This window comes from Oryx dammah, unplaced genomic scaffold (genome assembly GCF_014754425.2).
Source record: "Oryx dammah isolate SB20612 unplaced genomic scaffold, SCBI_Odam_1.1 HiC_scaffold_3, whole genome shotgun sequence".
NCBI classification, from domain to species: domain Eukaryota; kingdom Metazoa; phylum Chordata; class Mammalia; order Artiodactyla; family Bovidae; genus Oryx; species Oryx dammah.
The window spans coordinates 96,263,842-96,284,223 of NW_024070187.1; the positions used below are offsets into that span (position 1 = coordinate 96,263,842).

Sequence of the window (20,382 nt, forward strand, 5' to 3'; positions counted from 1 at the left end):
ATTGATAGTGAAACAGGAAGAGAGGAGAGATGTCATTCATTTAGTCATGCAGCTGTGAAATTTGCCCCTACAGAAAGTAATTCATTATATATAATTTGTAATAAGCTATTTTTTTTTCATCTTTTCTTCCAGAATCCCATAGGAAGAGTATCAAATGAACAAGTCCTGGAGTATCAAATGAAAGGGCCAAAGAGTAGAGATTTTCAGCTTTATGGGCCAGATGGATTCTCCTTCAGTTGCTACTTAACTCTGTAGAGGGAATGCAGAAGTAGTCACAGGTAATTCATAACCAATGGGTGTGGCTATTTTCAAAATAGTGCAATTTGCTAACTCCTGTTCTCAGACAGCTCAGTGGGATACCAAAAATATTGGCATAGTAATTTCTACACATAATGATTTAATTGGAAAAAGAAGGTAAATAAGCAACAAGCAAGCAAACGAGTCATATGGAATGGAAGCGAGCTTGGCTTCTATGTTGGAGTCCTCTTAAGTCAGCCTGGATAAACAGTGTGTGAAGAACTAACGTAAAATATTCATAGATTAAAAGTAGAATAGAGTCTACACAAGGGCTCCCCTGGTGCTCAGTGGTAAAGAACCCGCCTGCCAATGCAGGAGACATAAAAGTTGCGGGTTCCATCCCTGTGTCGGGAAGATCCTCTGCAGAAGGGCTTGGCAATCCACTCTAATATTCTTGCCTGGAGAACCCCAAGGACAGAGAAGCCTGGCAGGCTACAGTCCATAGGGTCACAAAGAGTCAGAATCGCTGAGCAACTGAGTATGCACACATGCAAAATCTACACGTCACCTCTCTGTGATGACTGTGGTCATGCCAAGACTCTAAGAAATAAATTATGTGACTTCCAAAGGCTTTTTCTAGCTCTTAGATGCTCAAGAGGGGAGCAGTTATCATCCAGAACAATCCTCTTTAATTTTCCATGTGATGACATTAATTTAAAAACCTATGTTATAAATAAGGGGGAAGTAACATTACTTTGCCGACTAAGGTCCATCTAGTCAAGGCTATGGTTTTTCCTGTGGTCATGTATGGATGTGAGAGTTGGACTGTGAAGAAGGCTGAGCGCCGAAGAATTGATGCTTTTGAATTGTGGTGTTGGAGAAGACTCTTGAGAGTCCCTTGGACTGCAAGGAGATCCAACCAGTCCATTCTGAAGGAGATCAGCCCTGGGATTTCTTTGGAAGGAATGATGCTAAAGCTGAAACTGCAGTACTTTGGCCACCTTATGCAAAGAGTTGACTTATTGGAAAAGACTCTGATGGAAGGGATTGGGGGCAGGAGGAGAAGGGGACAACAGAGGATGAGATGGCTGGATGGCATCACTGACTCGATGGACGTGAGTCTGAGTGAACTCCGGGAGTTGGTGATGGACAGGGAGGCCTGGCGTGCTCCAATTCACGGGGTCGCAAAGATTCGGACACGACTGAGCGACTGAACTGAACTGAACTGAACTGAACAGTGAAAAAAAAAAATGGTACTCTGGGCCAGGGACCATTCTAAGGATTTCACAAATAAGGCCCAGTAACTAATAAAGAATACCATTTCTGAATTGCCAAAATTTATGGCTCAGTGAGTGAACACTCATATGGCCTGATCTTAAAAAAAAAAAAAAAAAAAAACCACACACACACACAGTGTGCCACTATTTGATCACAGTGGTATTTTTTCCCCAGATCAGTTTACTGGAAAATTTTTGTCTTTATTTTTACATGCATACATATACAATCAAAATTTTGTTGGTTCTTCTTTTTCTGCTTCTTTTAGATGGTAGACTAGGTTGTTTATTTGATATTTTTCCTATTCATACAATGAAAATTTTGGTATACAAAATAGAATTTTTATGGAATTTTCATAGAATCAATTTTTATGTCATATATAAGCTCAAATTAAAATGGAAAAACACCAATCAAAATTTCACAGAAAAGATAATCAGCTTTCTCAAGAACAATTCTATTAGCTGCAAAAATTATAGGGAGATAAATATGATTCTTGTAAACACTGTGCTGTCGTTGACAAGACCAGCAGATTTTTTCAAAATGACATAATTTTAAAGTCTAGGCTATGTGGGAACATAATACCACAAAGAAGAAAAACTGTCATCCATAAGTTAATATTACTGTTATAACAGTTGGCACAATTTAGATACTATTGTTTCTATGTAAATATACTTTAAATTTTAGTGAAAAGTAGAACTTACAAATTCCAGGAGATAGATTGCCATTGAAATTCCAGAACAATTACATTTCATAATTCTAAGTATAATTCACAAACAAAACACTCCAAGTTCAGTAAAAAAAAAAAATCATATTTCTATTTGGTTTGCTTTACCATGGTATCAGCACCTCTTAATTAACACCTTTCACTCGTGAATCGACAGAATGAAAAATCATTTGAACACTATTTTATTAACCAGCCCAGTTAAAAAAAATACAACACTCATTTTAGCTATGTACAGTCAGTTTTAATTTATGTTTCAAAACTTCCAGTTATTACCATTTAAAATATCTCTTTGGCAGCTAAGTCATCGTAAGTGTAAAACAACCAGGAAGACATCTACTTTGTTAATACATGAAATGCTTGAAGAATGCTAAGGCTATGCTATTTTTGGAGACATTTATGTTTACATTTAGTTGAAAGCCCATTATAATTCATTATAATTACTTCAGAGTTAAATAACACCAATTAAACTACAGGCTAATTTCCACTACTGCCATAGTTAATCACAATTACTTCTTAAGCTTTGTCTACATTAGCCTAAAAATATTACATGACTTTCAGTGTCTTGTCAAAGACACTTCATCTCATTCCTTTGCATTCCAAAGATAGAGCCTGCATCACTGTCCTCGAAGATGGACAGTTCTGAAGCCCTGAAAAAAATCTGCATATCTTATGGGTTTTTAGGATGTTAGACACAGCCTCTGTAGTTTTTAAAGAAGAAAAGTAACCATGATGACAAGCTGTTGCCTTTTCTATTCGACCTGACAAAGTCTATGAACAAATAATGCTCATATTTAGTTTGACCTTTAAGAAAAACTGAACTCTGCTTCTAAAGCAAAATTAGTTTTACTTTTCAGATTGTTCTGGAGCCAAGGAAGGGTACAAGGAGATTCCTAGCCTCAGTTTTAGGACATCTCCTTTTATATGAAATTCTTAAAGCAACATTGTTCTCCTTTTATTATATTGAAAAATAGGTCATGAAGCACGTACAGGTAGAAAGTGATTTTGAAAAAGAATTAATTTAGAATCAAGTAAAAAAGTGGGGGGTGTATGGGACGGACATATTTAGACCTGTTGTGACTACTGGCTACAAAGTAGTGTGTAGAAGTGAGGAAGTGATCAGGAGGGAAAGAAGACTGAGTCCTCAGCTTCTGGGACGTCTGGGTTTCTTTGGGCCCCAGACTGCCTGTCCATTAAAGAGCATTCAACTTTAGAGGCCACAGGCTGGCAGCAGTGAGTTCTCTTCCAGCCAAAACGTACAACAACTCCCCTCTCACTCATCAGGCCTCGTCTTACACAGAAAACAACTGCCGTCAGCTCGTTTCTGCACTTATGCAATGCTGTACAATGTTGGAGTCTCACAGGTCTGCAGACGTGCTTCTATGTGTCCCTACTGCACTGCAACATGTGAGCCAAAACAGTTGACCCTTATAGACTCTGTCACCAGACACCCAGGTTCAGCGTTCCGCGTGGAGTCCTGTCTTAGACGGGTGTTTCCCAAACTGAGTCTCAAGCCTAGTTTCAGAGGCAGTATTTTACATCACAGTCCAGTATACATACATACATTTACCTAATAATAAAATGCACAAGGCTTCCCTGGTGGGCCAGTGGTTAAGAGTCCATCCTGCAATGCAGGGACAGGGGTCTGATCCCTGATGGTGAAAGATTCCATATGACAAGCAGCAACTAAACCTGGGCATCACACCTACTAAGACCACGCTTAAGAGCCCATGGTCTGCAACACGAGAAGCTACTGCAATGAGAAGACCACGCACCATAACCAAGAGTAGGTCCTGGTAGCCACAGCTGGAGAAAGCCTGCTGGCGGCAACAAAGACCCAGTGCAGCCAAAAATAAATAAATGAGTGAACAATTAGTAGGTTTACATAGTGCTTACTGCACAGAGTCAGAATTGGAACCCAGGGGCCTTGATTCTGTAGTGCTTTTGACCACTACTCTCCACTGTCTCATGGCCTTGCACTTACATACATGAGGGAACCAAACACTTCACCAAACCCTAGTAACTCCCACTAAGAGGGATGCACAGTGATAATTCCTATTCTAATATATATCCCATCTCATTCCCTGGTGGTTGAGTGGTTAAGAATCTGCCTTCCAACACAGGGGATGTGAGTTCGACTCCTGGTCAGAGAACTAAGATCCCACATACCACGGAGCAACTAAGCCCGAGTGCAGCAACTACTGAGCCTGTGTCCTCTAGAGCCTTTGAGCCACAAGGGAAGATCCTGTATCCCAAAACTAAGACCTGATGGGAAGTGAAGTGAATTGAAAGTCACTCAGTCATGTCCGACTCTTTGCAACCTACAGTCCATGGAATTCTCCAGGCCAGAATACTGTCTTGGATAGCCATTCCCTTCTCCAGAGGATCTTCTGAACCCAGGGATTGAACCCAGGTCTCCCAAATTGCAGATGGATTTTTTTACCAGCTGAGCCACCAGGGAAGCCCAAGGCCTGACCAAATAAATAAATAAATATTTTAAATGCTGATACAAACCTGTTAAATCAATTTTCTGACTCAGAACATGTGGCTTGAAAAATACTATGGTAAGTGCTATATGAAAATTTTTTTGAAAAACCTCAACAATAAAAAAGTTAAATAAGTATATGCATCTAATCTTAGAAACTTAACATGAGGTAGTGCATTGAAAATCTCCAAAAAGGGGGTGGATTATATGGAACAGTTCCTAAATTCACTCGAGCATCTCTGTCCTCTCGTGGAATGGACACTAATTTGGGAAATCTTATCCTATAGTGTTAAGACCTTAAGGGCAGGGACAAATTGGGGGTTAATTTACTTTATATTTTGTGCATTCTTAGTCACATAGTCTCTTCTGACTCTGTGACCCCCTGGACTGTAGCCTGCCAGGCTCCTCTGCCCACGGGATTTTCCAGGCAAGAATACTGAGTGGGTTGCCATGCTCTCCTCCAGGAGATCTTCCCGATCCAGGAATCAAACCCGTGTCTCCTGCATGGCAGGTGGATTCGCCATCTCTATGCATGAACATTTGTGTCATATTTTAAAATAACTGATTGAAGGAGAGCCCCTTCCAGAGAAGGGGAGCACCCAGGACCCCGAGCTCTGGCCTGGGGAGAGGTATTCCAGGTGCCTAGGCTGGGTGAGGCAGCGACTTTCTGCCTCTCTAAATCCCCCACCCCTTGGACTTCCCTGACAGTGCAGTGGATGGTAGCTCATCTGACCATGCAGGGGATGGGGGTTCGAAGACTCCACGTGCTTCAAAGCAGTTAGGCCTGTGGGCCACAACTACTGAGCCTCAGTACTGCAGCTACTGAAGCCCACATGCCTAGAGTTCATGCTCCCCACCAAGAGAAGCCCACACACCACAAGAGTAGCCCCCTACTCGCCACAACTAGAGAAAAGCCAGCGCAAAACATTGAAGACGCAGCGCAGCCAAAAATAAAGCAATAAATAAAATTATTTAACCCTCACCTTGCAATACTAAAAAGAATAGAAAGTGACTCTAAGAATGAATGATTCCATAATGGGTAAATAAGCAAATAATAAAACAAGTTTAAGAACTCAGACACATGGGGCCAAGTATCTAAACAAATCTGAGTGATGCTTATTTTTGTGGCCAGTAGACATATGGAAATTTAAAAAGAAAAACTACTTTTAGAATAGAATTGAACTTCAGCTTGACACACCTTCTTCGGGGTAACTGTGAGTATTTTTTCACAACAGGATTAGAGTCAAATCTTAATTCCTGGTTCTATTAAGGCTGATCTCTACTTTCTTCTAATTAAGGGTAATTGCCATTAAGTACTATCTCTGCAGGAAATGGGGGGGGCAGAATTTAAAGCTGCAGGGTCCAGTATGGTAGCCACAAATTAATTTAAATGAAATAAACTTTAACATTCAGTTCTTCAATTATAATAGACACATTTCAAGGATTCAACAGCAACACAGGGCTCTTGGCTACCATGTTGGGCAGACTATAGAAGATTTCCATCATTGTGGGAAGTTTTATTGGACAGTACTGATCTAGAGAAAGGCCATTTGCAGATGTTAAAAAGAAAATTATTCATTTCTCCCTTCATAAAGAGTTCCAAGTGCTACCTAATGGCGCTGGCATGACTTAAAATACTGTGAAGTTGACTGAAGGCTACTGCCAAAGATTTCATTCTTATTTCAAAGTATCATTCCAATTGGCCAAATATCTCTTTGCATTACGATTTTCCATTTCCACAAGTTATCTTTCAAAATTCATACATGCCAGGAAATGATATTTGGTGATAATAATAACTTGTTAAAGTTCTACTAATTTATGAGCTAGTGCTAACAGCAAATTATGAAGGAAAAAAATAAAACCATAAAGATACATGGCACCATTAGCTCTCAGAATAAAAGTTTATAGTTAAAACAAGTAGGGATGCCCTTAGGATAAAGAAAATATTTATTACACACATGGGTCTGTTTCTAGCCTTTTCATGAGTTTAGACTCAGATTCTGTAACATTTGGTTTTTGCATCACATGTTGAGAACTTTAGCTCATATATCATCTGAGCTTCACAGCACCTAATCAGCACTCTAGTGTGGATTCTGAATGTTGTAGATTCTTCTCCTGAAGGGGAAAACAGAGGTCATGCATTATCTTGTCAGTGTCTGTCTTGCTTAGTCAGTTACTGAACTGATCCCAAGCGGCCAGATTACGCTGAAACCAAATGGCTAGGATTGCAGGGGCGAGCTAGCTTTTCATCCTTCATGTCTCCAGGCTGCCCTGCTAATCTGGCCACTGCACTGCACAGGTACGCATAGGTCACAGGGAAAACAAAGCAGAAAGGCACACCGGAGTGTCAAGTCAGGTGCCATCACTCTTGATGATCACACGCAGATAAAGTGAGTACAAGAAAACCCTGCAAGGTCATCATAAGCACGACCACGGTAGTTCTAGAACAAAGCCTAAACGTAAGGCATTACTATGTTCATGCCAAAAAAAAAAAAATTACTCCACAGAGTAACCTATCTCCCCCCCAAAGCAAGTAGTGAAAGGCATTTGATGAGAAATACATGAGTTAAGCAACTGCTATAAAGACCCTTTAAGGTCAATTTAAATAATCCAAACAAATTGCCTTCAGCTAAATGCCAGGTTATAATAAACATGCGTTTCCCAAATACTTTAATATGTTTGTTCAATGTCAAAACATCTACCAACTGTCATTATTGTTAGCAAAACTTCTTTATCCTTTTATTTACCATGTCTAGTTTATGAACTTCCAACTTGAGGAGCTTGCAAAATATTTATTAAATACTGTATAAATAAAAACCACCATTAAAATTCTTATGCTTATGCCTCGAAGATTAAACTAACATTTCTAGCTCATTAAGAGATGGTAGCTATAGTTAATCTTTGAAACATGGTGTTTCTGGGACACACAGAAGAAAAAGTTTGGGATTTAATGCACGAGAGCTGAAATTGTAAAATTCTTTGATCTGCAAATATCATATTTTGTATGATTTTAAAAACTAACACTTTTTCCTTGAAAACTTTAAGTAGGTCAACTTATTAACTGTTGCCACGGAGTTTATGCATTCATATTTGCCTATCCTTTTGATGAACTGCAGCCCAGGATGGAGTTACAGCCCTGCATTATTAAAAAATCTGCCTTTGATTCAAGCACAGAGAAGCAGAAATTAATACTACCGTTTAGGCTGTGTTATTGTAATTGATCCAAGAACTTAAAAAAAAAACATATTATTAGTATATTTGGTTGCCTAACAGGACCTCTCCTGGTCTCCCACAGGAAGTGGGAACCGGTTCACTCCAGGAGAAGGGTTTCCATCCCAACTGGGCTGTGTTCTCACATTTGTAGTCACAATCCTGGCTCGACCGGGAAAGACAGTCTGGTTGGAAAAAAAAAAAAAAAAAACCTGACCAAAAAAATAAATAAAATAAAAATAAAAATCGGGGAAGTGTCGGGAATATAATAAAGTGCTGTGGAGCTAGGGGTGGACGGAGGAGAGGGATGAGTAGAGAAAGGGAATATGGATTTAGAATGGGAAAATAACCCGCTGGTTCTCCGTTGGATTCGTTTAAGGAGGAGAGAATCGTTCCACAAAGGCTCTCTCCATAATCCACAGCTAATCACTCTTTGATTGCAGCGAATGATCAGACAGCCTCGGTCGTCACCCACTCACCGGCGACTCGCCGGAGAAACCGAAAATCCCATTTCTTTCTCAGGGCGCACCCGGGGAAGGTCGGCGAGGCTGTTGGTTTTCGAGTGGAGGGCTGCGCACAGGGCAAGGCAACTTAGAGCCCCTGCCCGGCTCCCCGCGCCAGCCCGCCGCGGCGAACGGGAAAGTGAAGAACGGCGCGCGGCGCGGAGACCAGGGAGGCCGAACTTGGGGTCGCTTCCCACCCGCGTGCCCCCGACCACCACCGAAGGCCTGGGCACCCGATGGGGCGGCTGGTGGGGACACCTGTCAAAGGAACCGGACCCGAGCCGCAGCCGGCGGGCGGCGCCGGGGCCCGGCGGACGGCACTGCGGCGGCGGCGGCGGGGACCCGGAGCGCCGGCGGCCACCGCGCCTTGCTCGGGGCGTGCGCCCCCGGGGGGTCGGGGGGCGGCCTCGCGCCCAAGGCGCTCCGGGGAGGGGGCTTAGCCGAGCAGGGCCCCGCGGCCGGGAGGACCCCGCCGCCCGAGCCCCTCTGCGGCGCCCGCCGCCCCCGGGGTCTCCGCCTCGGGGCTGGGCGCGGAGCCGAGCACGATGACCCCGGGCTGCCCGGCGGCCCCGCGCGGAGGAGGGGGAGCCGCGCCTACCTGCTCCCGGTGCGGCGGGGCCGCGGTCGCCTGGCGGGGCCGTGACCTGCGGCGGCGGCAACAGCAGTCGCGGCGAGGAGGGCGCTTCCTTCAGGAAGGGGTGGGATCTGCCCGCCCGCCCGCCGCGCCGCGCCGCGCCGCGGCCCGCCCCCGACTTATTCTGGGGTCCCGGCTGCCAGGCCACCGGGAGAGACTCCCTCCACCTCACTGCCCCTCTCCCCACCCGGGGGTCTCAGACCTCCACCACCCCTCGGGGCCCCGCGTGGTTACCCGGGGCTGGAGCCGAGCGGCGCCGGTGGGACCGCTTCTTTCGCCTTTGTGGATGCGATCGCCGGGCGCTCGCCGCTCACCCAACAAAAGGAAGGACGGAATCTGGGATCCTCCGCCTGGCGGTTATTTATTCCTGACCTGTTGTAACCTTCTGGCCGGCTCCCTTCGGTCCACACATCTAGGGCTTTTGCACAGAGCAGCTAAAATTCATTTTCGTGCCCATCGGCTGAATGCAGTTCGCGGCCGCTCGGCGCTCTCCCGCGGTTTCCTTTCATGGGGAAGAACAAACACAGGGCCAACTTCTGACCCTGGCGAGGAGCGGCACTCCAAGGGCGCCCTCCCAGCGACAGCTTGCTGTCTTCCTCCCAGAGTCTCATCTCTTTGAAAACTGTCTTCATCGGTATTTGAATAGCTTTCCCCACCCGGGATCGCAGCCTATCAGGGCACCATGTCGGTGACCTCTGGCAGCGGCGTGGATCAACTATTTTTATCACACGCTCACGGGTTAACTTCTTTTCCAAAGGCATCCTTCCTGCGCTCCCACAAGAGAACCCTCTTTATTAACCTGCCGTAGGCTGACCTCCGTTCTTTTGCGGGGGGAGGGGGTCTCCCCAGGCGCTCCCTACCACACCTGCCTCTTCTCTGCTGCCTCTCAAAGCACGTAGTTCAAACCCTCCAATTCAACCTTCCAGAACTGTTCCTTCACCCATGATATACTATTCCCCGACAATACACCATTACCCGTGTATTGATTTGTTTTTGTTGGTTTCTCCTGGCTACTAAACTGTGAGCTTCTTGAGGCCAGGAACCTGGCCTCTTCTCTTTCCCTTCGCTTAAGGCAATGGCACCCCACTCCAGTACTCCTGCCTGGAAAATCCCATGGACGGAGGAGCCTGGTAGGCTGCAGTCCATGGGGTCGCTGAGGGTCTGACACGACTGAGCGGCTTCACTTTCACTTTTCACTTTCATGCATTGGAGAAGGAAATGGCAACCCACTCCAGTGTTCTTGCCTGGAGGATCCCAGGAACGGGGGAGCCTGGTGGGCTGCCGTCTACGGGGTTGCACAGAGTCGGACAGGACTGAAGCGACTTAGCAGCAGCAGCAGCAGCAGCAAGGTTAAAACATCTGGTTAAAACAGCCAAACCAAAAACTTGAAGTCCTCTGCTGCATTTTGTAAGGGTGAGTCTGCCCATTTTTCTGAGGAGAGTGATTGTAGCCTTCATCATCTCCTCAGTGATCTCTCTCGAGAGTTCAGAATTGCGTGAGGCCAGTTCCTAAATGATCCCCAGCTCTGAAGGGAGGACCTTCCCCCAATTTCATCTCTCCTAATGCCAATCATGTCTCTCTGGGATAACTGAAGGAACCCTCTAGTTACACGTGATTCAAGTCCCTTCTTTGAAAACTTCTGAATTCGTCCAAACAGTTAGTGGTCCCTTTCAACATTGTCTGCACATTTGAATCACCAGAGGGAACTGTAAAAAATAGAAACACCTGATCTACACCACCCCCCACCCCCTCAAAGTCTGAACCTGGGTTGGGGAATGTTGAGCAGAGAAGAGCAAACTCAGCAAGGCTATGTGTTTTAAAAAAGAGCCAAAGGCGATTCTGACATGCCCAAAACGAAGTTATTGCCTTTCTTTGAGCATTCCCTATTTGTAAAATGTCCTGACTTTTCTTTGTCTTTATGGAAGGATTGAGAACTCTTGCACTACGTTAAAGTTACTTGAACATTTTCATTTTCACTTAAAGCCAGGCCCACTTGTGTTTAAGAAACAAACTTGAATTTGTGGCATCAGGCTCAGCGCCATTTGTCAGCAGCACTAAATCATTGCCAGTTTCATCTCTAAAACGTCCATCCAAATGTTAACTCAAAGAGTGGAATAAATTACCTTCCAGACTGGGATATTGACAGCTGAAATATTATGTTAAGATGTTGGCTATGAAGGAGAGTTGGTTGTTATAAGCAGATTCCATTAATGTCACGAGAGTTCTAGTGAAGCTTCAAGAGAACCGAAGACAAACAAAATAGAAGTTTATCCACGCTTTGATCTTTCTTTTATTGGTCTTGGTATCTCACTTGTGAAAAATTCATCCACAATGTACTCAATATAATCTAGATATATTAAATCATCTACAGGTATACGAGTAAAAATCTATCCTGGAGCTGGTCCTCTTTTTTAAGAATGTATTTAAAGATCCATCCTTGGGACTTCCCTGGTGGTCCAGTGGTTAAGAATCTGCCTTCCAATTCAGAGAACGTGAGTTTGATCCGTGGTTGGGGAACCAAAATCCCACATTGCCTCATGGCAATTAAGCCCATGCTCCACACAAGAGAAGGCCATATGCCACAACAAAGACCCAGTGCAGCTAGGAAAAAAAAAAAAAAATCCAGCCTGTATTCTCTCTCTCTCTCTTTTTTTTTTTTTTAAGTTTCTTTAGTTGTTAATTAGTTAATTTTATTTTTATTTATGTATTTTGGTTGTGCTGGGTCTTTGTTGCTATGAGCGTGCTTTTTCTGGTTGCAGTGAGTGGGAGCTACTCTGTTGCCTCACACAGGCTTCTCATTGTGGTGGCTTCTATTGCAGAAAGCAGGCTCTAGGCTCATGGACTTCAGTAGCTGTGGTCTGAGGGCTCAGGAGTTATGGCACACAGGCTTTAGTTGCCCGCAGCACGTGGAATCTTCCCAGACCAGGGATCGAACTCGTGCCTCCTGCGTTGGTAGGCAGATTCACATCCAACTGTACCACCAGGGTAGTGGATCCCATCCCATATTCTAACACAATCTGTTGACAACAGATCAAACAGGGCCTAAGACCCAGGAATTAGAGGCCAGCATAAACTTGGTGAGTAAGATGGTGATTGGTACTCAGGGACAGGATCATATCCCAGGGCCACCACATGGCGCCGTGATTCTGACCCTGTGGTGATCTACCAGTGCACTGACCTGACTCACAGCACAGGCATCCTGCATCTGAGTAGGGTGGTGACTTTCCAGATATAAGAGAACTTGTTATCTAACTGAAACCACTACAGAACATTTAGGGGGAAAAAAAAATTCTATATTCTTATTTCCTTTCTCTCACCAGCCAATTTATTGTTGTTTAAGATTCAGATCATTTTCTTTATTCAGTTGGCAAAACAGACTTGAGAAGCACAACTCATAAATAACACTCCCAGGATTCTGGGAATCCTGCTGCTGGTTCAATTGCAGTGAATCTCGTTATAATAATAATCTCTGTATAACAAAATCATTGCCAAGCCTTATTTGGCCGCTGATCATTCAGGTCATCTTTGGTGAAAAACACCACCATACAAAGTTCATCAAAATGGTATTTGATCTTTACCAACATCTATTTTGGCCACCAGATAGGAAGACTTGACTCATTGGAAAAGACCCTGATGCTGGGAAAGATTGAGGGCAAGAGGGGAACGGGGCGACAGAGGATGAGATGGTTGGATGGCATCATTGACTCAATGGATATGAGTTTGGGCACACTCCAGAAGCTAGTGAAGGACAGGGAAGCTTCAGTCCATGGGTCACAAACAGTCGGACACGACTGAGAGACTGAACAACAAAAACAACCTATTAAAGAAAATCTCATGGTGTAATTGGAAAGCCAATGAGAAAACATTGTTAAATGCAAGCTATTATTTCCACTTTGACAGTGGCCCCAAATTATAGTTGCCAACCACTCTCACATTCCAGACAAGGTGCAGAACCACCAAGTAGGGATTAAAAGGAGTGTTCCCTTAACCTCTCACTCACCTTGAAGGTATAAAAGGGTTGAGGTGGAAGCTGCTGAAGAAGGGTTTCTGTGGAAGGACTTGTTAAGTGTCCCAAGCGGCCCTCCTGTGCAGCTGCTAGCAGGAGGGTGAAGAGGGCTCTTCTCTCACCTTGAGTCTGATGAGAGGGACTGAGAGCTTGAGGTGTGATGCCTGCAATTTGGGAAATGCCATGGACCATTGTCTGGCTCATGCCTGAGAAATCTAAAGGGCCAGCGTTGGCAAAAGTGGCCTGAACACAGGGTAGGGACTCTGATAGGGGAAGTAATTTACACCCACGGAAGACAAGTCGAAGACAGTGAGACAGACAGTGTGGGCTTGACTTTGATCAAGAGGACTGCTTGAAGGGCAAAGAGACCTCAGCAGAAAGAAGCTAGAGGTTTGCCTCCGGAAGTTCACAGCCCAGGCGAAAGAATCTCAGGCAGCCAGTCAGAAGCGAAATGAACTTGCCTGTGCCAAGGATATGAGTGGTGAGAGGCTGCCCAGTAGGGTGGTGGTGGTGAGGCTGGTTCTCACAAACGCATGAAAGCACGAATGAGAGACAGTGTCACCTCCACAGCCAGAGGAAGCTCTGCCCACCTGGAGCCAGCTTTCTGCGTCCTTAGCTCTCTCTCTTCCCCACTTTCCTCCTGGAGGAGTCAGACAGCCTCCCTCAGGTGCAGGAAGGGGAGAAACCAGGCTTGAGAAATAGAGATAGAGCCTACCATTACTCCCCTTGGCCACAAAAATGTGGGGTTTTTATTATCATTACTCTATACCAGACATATTAATTACTGATATAAGACTATTTTTTTAAAACAACATATGCAATCTGTTTTAGCAGCTAATGACTTTTAAAAAAATATATGTATTCATTTGGCTGCCTCGGATCTTAGTTGTAGCACACGGAACTCTCTAGTTGTGCCACATGGATCCCAGAACTTAGTTCCCCGACCAGGGATAGAACCTGCATTCCCTGCATTGGCAGGCAAATTCTTAACCACTGGACCACCAGGGAAGCCCTGGTATAAGCCTATTTTTGGCTATAAGTAATGAGAGGCCTTTTGTTTTGTGTGTTTTTTTAACTGAAGTATGGTTGGTTTCCAGCAGCAGCATCATTGGTTTCCCTGATAGCTCAGTTGGTAAAGGATCCGCCTGCAATACAGGAGACCCCGGTTCAATTCCTGGGTCAGGAAGGTCTGTTGGAGAAGGGATAGGCTACCCACTCCAGTATTCTTGGGCTTTCCTTGTGGCTCAGCTGGTAAAGAATCTGCTTGCAATGTGGGAGACCTGGGTTTGATCCCTGGGTTGGGAAGATCCCCTGGAGAAGGAAATGGCTACCAGCTCCAGTATTCAGGTCTGGAGAATTCCATGGACTGTATAGTCCATGGGGTCACAAAGAGATGGACACGACTGAGCAACTTTCACTCACTCACTCATGGTTGATTTACAATGTTTCAGGTGTACAGCAGAATAATTCAGTTATACATATTTATGAATATTTTCCAGATTCTTTTCCACTGTAGGTTGTTATAAGTTAATGAATATGGTTCCCTGTGCTATACAGTAATCCTTGTTGGTTATCTATGTTATATTTAGCAGTGTGTATATGTTCATCCCAAACTCCTAATTTATCCCTCTCCTCCCTCTTTCCCCTTTGGTGACCATGAGATTGTTCTCTATGTTTGTGAGTCTCTTTGTGTTTTATAAGTAAGTCTTTTTATATCATTTTTTAAAAGTTCTACATATGAGTGATATCATATGATTATTTGTCTTTTTCAGAGGCGTTTTTTCTTAAATTTATTTTTTAATTGAGAGTGACCCCAAAGTCACCAGACCTACACATTAATTTATACAAGGGGCAGGAAAACAACTAGACCCAGACAGGTTTCAGCAGGCATGATAGAAGGGCATCAGGCTGTTTTCTGATTATACCATGAGTCCTGCTGGGTCAATATATCAGCTATATATTCAAAGATAATGTGTTTCCTATTATGCCTTAAAACTTCTGGGAATGTCTCAAGTGGCCATCTTATCTGAATTACAAATAACTGATATGTGTCAAGAAATTCCCTTCATGTATAATAAATTATAGTTAAGCTTTCCAACAAGAAAGAATTAAGGATACTGGATTAAAAGATCCAAATGGATCTAAATGTTGGTTTAACCTTTGCTGTGGTTTCCTCTTCGAGGGACCTGGGGTTCGATAAAAGGTCTCTTTTAGTCAGGAAAGTCTGGGTTTTGAAAAGGCTATGGCCACATACAGCATGCCCTAGATCAGGGACCAATTAACACTTCGGGAGATTTTCTTATTGGTCCAGTGGTTAAGAAAACCCCCTCTGCCCCAGTGCAGGGGATGAGGTCAACTCCTGGTTGGGGAACTGAAATCCCACATGCTGTGGGGAAACTAAGATTTGGGCGCCACAACTAGAGAGAAGCCTGTACACGACAACTAAGACCCAATACAGCAAAATAAATATTTTTTTAAAAATTAATTCTTTGGGTCCTGTTCCACCAGTCTAGCAGCCCTCAGGCCAGCATATCTTGTGCTAGAGGACTGCAATGCTTTGGAGTAAGGAGGGAGAAACATTTCTGAAATGCAGACAAGTAAAGGGAGATCAACGTGTGGCTGAGGTTGACGTGATTACCTTGGCGATGGTTTCCATACCATGTGCTTGGCAGCCGTGATCTGGGAATCCCCAAGCACTTTCCTGTATTCTCTTGAGTGCGAGGTATTATCATCTTGCTCTCCTCCACCAGTGGGAAAGCGGAGTTGCAAAAAGGTCTGTGGCTGGTGTTCAGAGGAAGAACCTCAAATAAACACCAGATTTTGCGTCCTGAAATTCACTCCATTTCCCCCATTTGAACTATGAGACTGTCCTTCACTATGAGAGAATCAGCCAAAAGAGTGTGAACAATTTTTATTTCAATTCATCCTCTCTCTTTAGACCTTTTGCCAACACACATTGTGTTTGTGAAAGGCATCCATTATTTATTTGATTAAAAAAAAACGAACCAAAAAACCCTTCCTCAGTCACAGAGCTAAATATTCATCATATGATGGTATGATATTCTTTTTGTCACGAGTGACTGTTTTTGATCACGTGTACTCAGTCTTAAATTTCCAACTAGGAGATGTTGCTTCAGCCCCTGTGATCTGTTGTCTGCCTTGGCTGCTGCCCCAGCCTCTACCCTGAGACCTCGCTTTGACCAGTAACTAAAGAGTTAACACAGATGGAGGCGAGGGCTTCCATGTGGTGTCTGGACACTTGGGGTCCACCCTGCCCTCATCGTTATTTAAAATTTCATCCCTGGGATGGAGGCTCAACTTCTCTCCACCAAAAAACTTCTTTTTATTTTCTATAATTCTTCTCCTCGTCATTTTCTCTTAAAAAGGAAATTCCTCACTTTATTTCCAAGCCTAGCTCTACCATTGGTTATTCTTTATTCTACTTCCAAGACTTTCTTAAGGGTATCTAACCTCTCCCTCTCAAATGGCTCGTTCTCTTCATCTATCAATGTGGACATATTTCACATTAAATATGCACAATTTTTTAAACATTTATTTACTGTTAATTGAAACATGGAACAATAGATTGGTTGCAAATAGGAAAAGGAGTATGTCAAGGCTGTATATTGTCACCCTGCTTATTTAACTTCTATGCAGAGTACATCATGAGAAACACTGGACTGGAAGAAGCACAAGCTGGAATCAAGACTGCTGGGAGAAATATCAATAATCTCAGATATGCAGATAACACCACCCTTATGGTAGAAAGTGAAGAGGAACTAAAAAGCCTCTTGATGAAAGTGAAAGTGGAGAGTGAAAAAGTTGGCTTAAAGCTCCACATTCAGAAAACGAAGATCATGGCACCTGGTCCCATCACTTCATAGCAAATAGATGGGGAAACAGTGTCAGACTTTATTTTGGGGGGCTCCAAAATCACTGCAGATGGTGACTGCAGCCATGAAATTAAAAGACGTTTACTCCTTGGAAGGAAAGTTATGACCAACCTAGAGAGCATATTCAAAAGCAGAAACATTACTTTGCCAACAAAGGTCCGTCTAGTCAAGGCTATGGTTTTTCCAGTGGTCATGTATGGATGTAAGAGTTGGACTGTGAAGGAAGCTGAGTGCCAAAGAATTGGTGCTTTTGAACTGTGGTGTTGGAGAAGACTCGAGAGTCCCTTGGACTGCAAGGAGATCCAACCAGTCCATTCTAAAGGAGATCAGCCCTGGGATTTCTTTGGAAGGACTGATGCTAAAGCTGAAACTCAAGTACTCTGGCCACCTCATGCGAAGAGCTGACTCATTGGCAAAGATTCTGATGCTGGGAGGGATTGAGGGCAGGAGGAGAAGAGGATGACAGAGGATGAGATGGCTGGATGGCATCACCGACTTGATGGACGTGAGTTTGAGTGAACTCCGGGAGTTGATGATGAACAGGGAGGCCTAGTGTGCTGCGATTCATGGAGTTACAGAGTTGGACACAACTGAGCGACTGAACTGAACTGAACTGAAGTGAAGAATAGTTGCTTTACAATACTGTGTTGGTTTCTGCCATACATCAACATGAATCAGCTATAGATACGCATATGTCCCCTCCCTCTTGGACCTCCCTCTACAATTTTTGTTTTTAAAAAAGATCCAAAAATAAGTAATAATAAAGCTGAAAAAAATGTAAAAACCACTCAGTGTTCCTATTAATATTCATAAATAACCTATATGAAAAAAGAAACTGAAAAAGAATAGATACATGTATATGTATGGGCTTCCCAGGTGGTTCAGTGATAAAGAATCTGCTTGCAATGGAGGAACATGGGTTCGATCCCTGGATCAGGAAGATCCCCTGGAGGAGGAACTGGCAACCCACTCCAGTATTCTTCCAGAGATAATCATATGGACAGAGGAGCCTAGGGGGCCTATAGTTCATAGGGTTGCAAAGAGTCAGACACAACTGAAGTGACTGAGCATGCAAGCGCATATGTACAACTGAACCACCTTGCTGCACACCCAAAATCAATACAGCATTGTAAATCAACCATGTTCCAATCTAAAATAAAAATTAGCTTAAATTTTAAATATGTAAAAATGATTCTCAGCTTGCACCCAGCCACTATTTTAATAGCAATTGCATTGAACCTATAGATCAGTTGAGGGGATATTGCCGTCGTAGCAATATTTCTTAATTAATCATCTATTTTATACATAGTATCAATTGTATCTTACTCCTTACTTCCAAGGAGTAAGAATACAGTTAATAAGACTGGTGTCAGAGGACTATTTAATGTGTGGAAAACCCACATGTCTGGTATCAAAAGTGATAGTGCTGAAGAGTATTGAGAGTACAGGGGACATACCACGGGAGGAAAGGGTGTGGATGAATTGGGAGATTGGGACTGACATATATACACGATTGATACTATGTATAAAATAGATGATTAATTAAGAACCTACTGTATAGCAGAGGGAATTTTACTCAATACTCTGTGGTGACCTAAATCCAAAATGAGAGGGGATATATGCATACATATAACTGATTCACTCTACTATAAGCAGAAACTAACACAACATTATAAAGAAACTAAACTAATAAAAGTTAATTAAAAAAAAAAGAAAGTCCTCCCTCCCCACTTCAGATGCTCACCTCAAGTCCAGGTTATTGTCAGTGCTTCTGACCAATAAACTATAGATTGGAGATTCCAGTGACCCCAGCCTCAGGTTCAGTTAATTTGCTAGAGCTGCTCATTGAACTTAGGAGAAGAGTTTACTTACTAGGTTATTGGTTATTATGAAAAAGTGAAAGCGTTAGTTGTGTCTGATTATTTGTAACCCCATGGACTCGCAGGCTTCTCTGTCCATAGGATTCTCCAGGCAAAGATACTGGAGTGGGTAGCCATTCCTTGCTCCAGGAGATCTTCCCAACCCAGAGAAGGAACCCAGGTTTTCCACATTGCAGGGATATTCTTCACCATCTGAGCCAACAATTGTTGTTCAGTCACTCAGTCATGTCCGACTCTTTGCGACCCCATAGATTGCAGCTAGCCAGGCCTCCCTGTCCTTCACTATATCTGAGTTTGCTCAAGCTCATGTCCATTGAGTTGATGATGCCATCCAACCATCTCATCCTCTGTCATCCCTTTCTCCTCCTGCCCTCAATCTTTCCCAGCATCAGGATCTTTTCCAGTGATTCAGCTCTCCGAATCAGGTAGCCAAAGTGTTGGAGCTTGAGCTTCAGCATCAGTCCTTCCAATGAATATTCAGGGTTAATTTCCTTTAGGATTGACTGGTTTGATCTCCTTGCTGTCCAAGAGACTCTCAAAAGTCTTCTCTAGCACCACAGTTCAAAAGCATCAATTTTTTTGTGCTCAGCCTTTTTTATGGTTCAACTCTCACATCCATACATGACTACTGGAAAAACCATAGCTTTGACTAGATGGACCTTGGTTGGCAAAGTGGTATCTCTACTTCTTAATATGCTGTCTGGGTTTATCATAACTTTTCTTCCAAGGAGCAAGCATCTTTTAATTTCATGGCTGCCATCACTGTCTGCAGTGATTTTGGAGCCCAAGAAAATAAAGTCTGTCACTGTTTCCATTGTTTCCCCATCTATTTGCCATGAAGTGATGGGACCAGATGCAATGATCTTAGTTTTTTTGATTGTTGAGTTTTAAGCCAGATTTTTCACTCTCCTCTTTCTCATCAAGAGGCTCTTTAGTTCCTCTTCATTTTCTGCCATTAGGGTGGTGTCATCTGCATATCTGAGGTTATTGATATTTCTCCTGGCAATCTTGATTCCAACTTGTGCTTCATCCAGCCTGGCATTTCATATGATGTACTCTGCATATAAGTTAAATAAGCAGGATAACAATATGCAGCCTTGACATACTCATTTCCCAATTTTGAACCGATCAGTGAGCCACCAGGGACAGATATAATTCAGGAATAGCCGTACGGAAGACACATAGAGTAAGATGTATGGGAAGGAAAATGGAGCTTCTGAACACTGTTCTTTAAGCTTCATTACATAGATGTGATTGATTATATCACTGGCCATTGGTGGCTGGTTGAATTTTCTTCTTCCAATTTTTTTCTAATGCTTTTACTATTTTGTTTCTTACTGTTGGCTTTCTGATACGCTTGGAATTTCTTACTTATGTTGCAATGTCCAGGGATCTAACTTGATCTCTTTCCAGTTCAATTGATAATTATATCAGTACTTTTCATTAAACAAGCTGCCATCAAATTGCAGCATTTGTCATAGGACTAATTTTAAAGCCAATTTGGATTTATTTCTGCATTCTTTGTGCCAACATCATTC

At 43.4% G+C, this 20,382-nt stretch overlaps 1 protein-coding gene across 3 annotated transcripts in view; it reads right to left on the reverse strand.

The window, feature by feature from the left end:
- The window catches only part of TMEM150C (transmembrane protein 150C), a 110,133-nt gene extending 100,438 nt beyond the window's left edge, over nt 1-9,695 (reverse strand). The window contains exon 1 of one of the 3 annotated variants that reach the window (XM_040237203.1): nt 9,438-9,695. In XM_040237203.1, coding sequence (XP_040093137.1) covers nt 9,438-9,477 — 40 coding nt within the window. In that variant the 5' untranslated portion in view covers nt 9,478-9,695. Of the gene's footprint in view, nt 1-9,029; nt 9,169-9,299 lie in introns of those variants that run through there. The other 2 variants (XM_040237204.1, XM_040237205.1) reach the window with 2 other exon arrangements.
- Nucleotides 9,696-20,382: the final 10,687 nt, after the last annotated feature.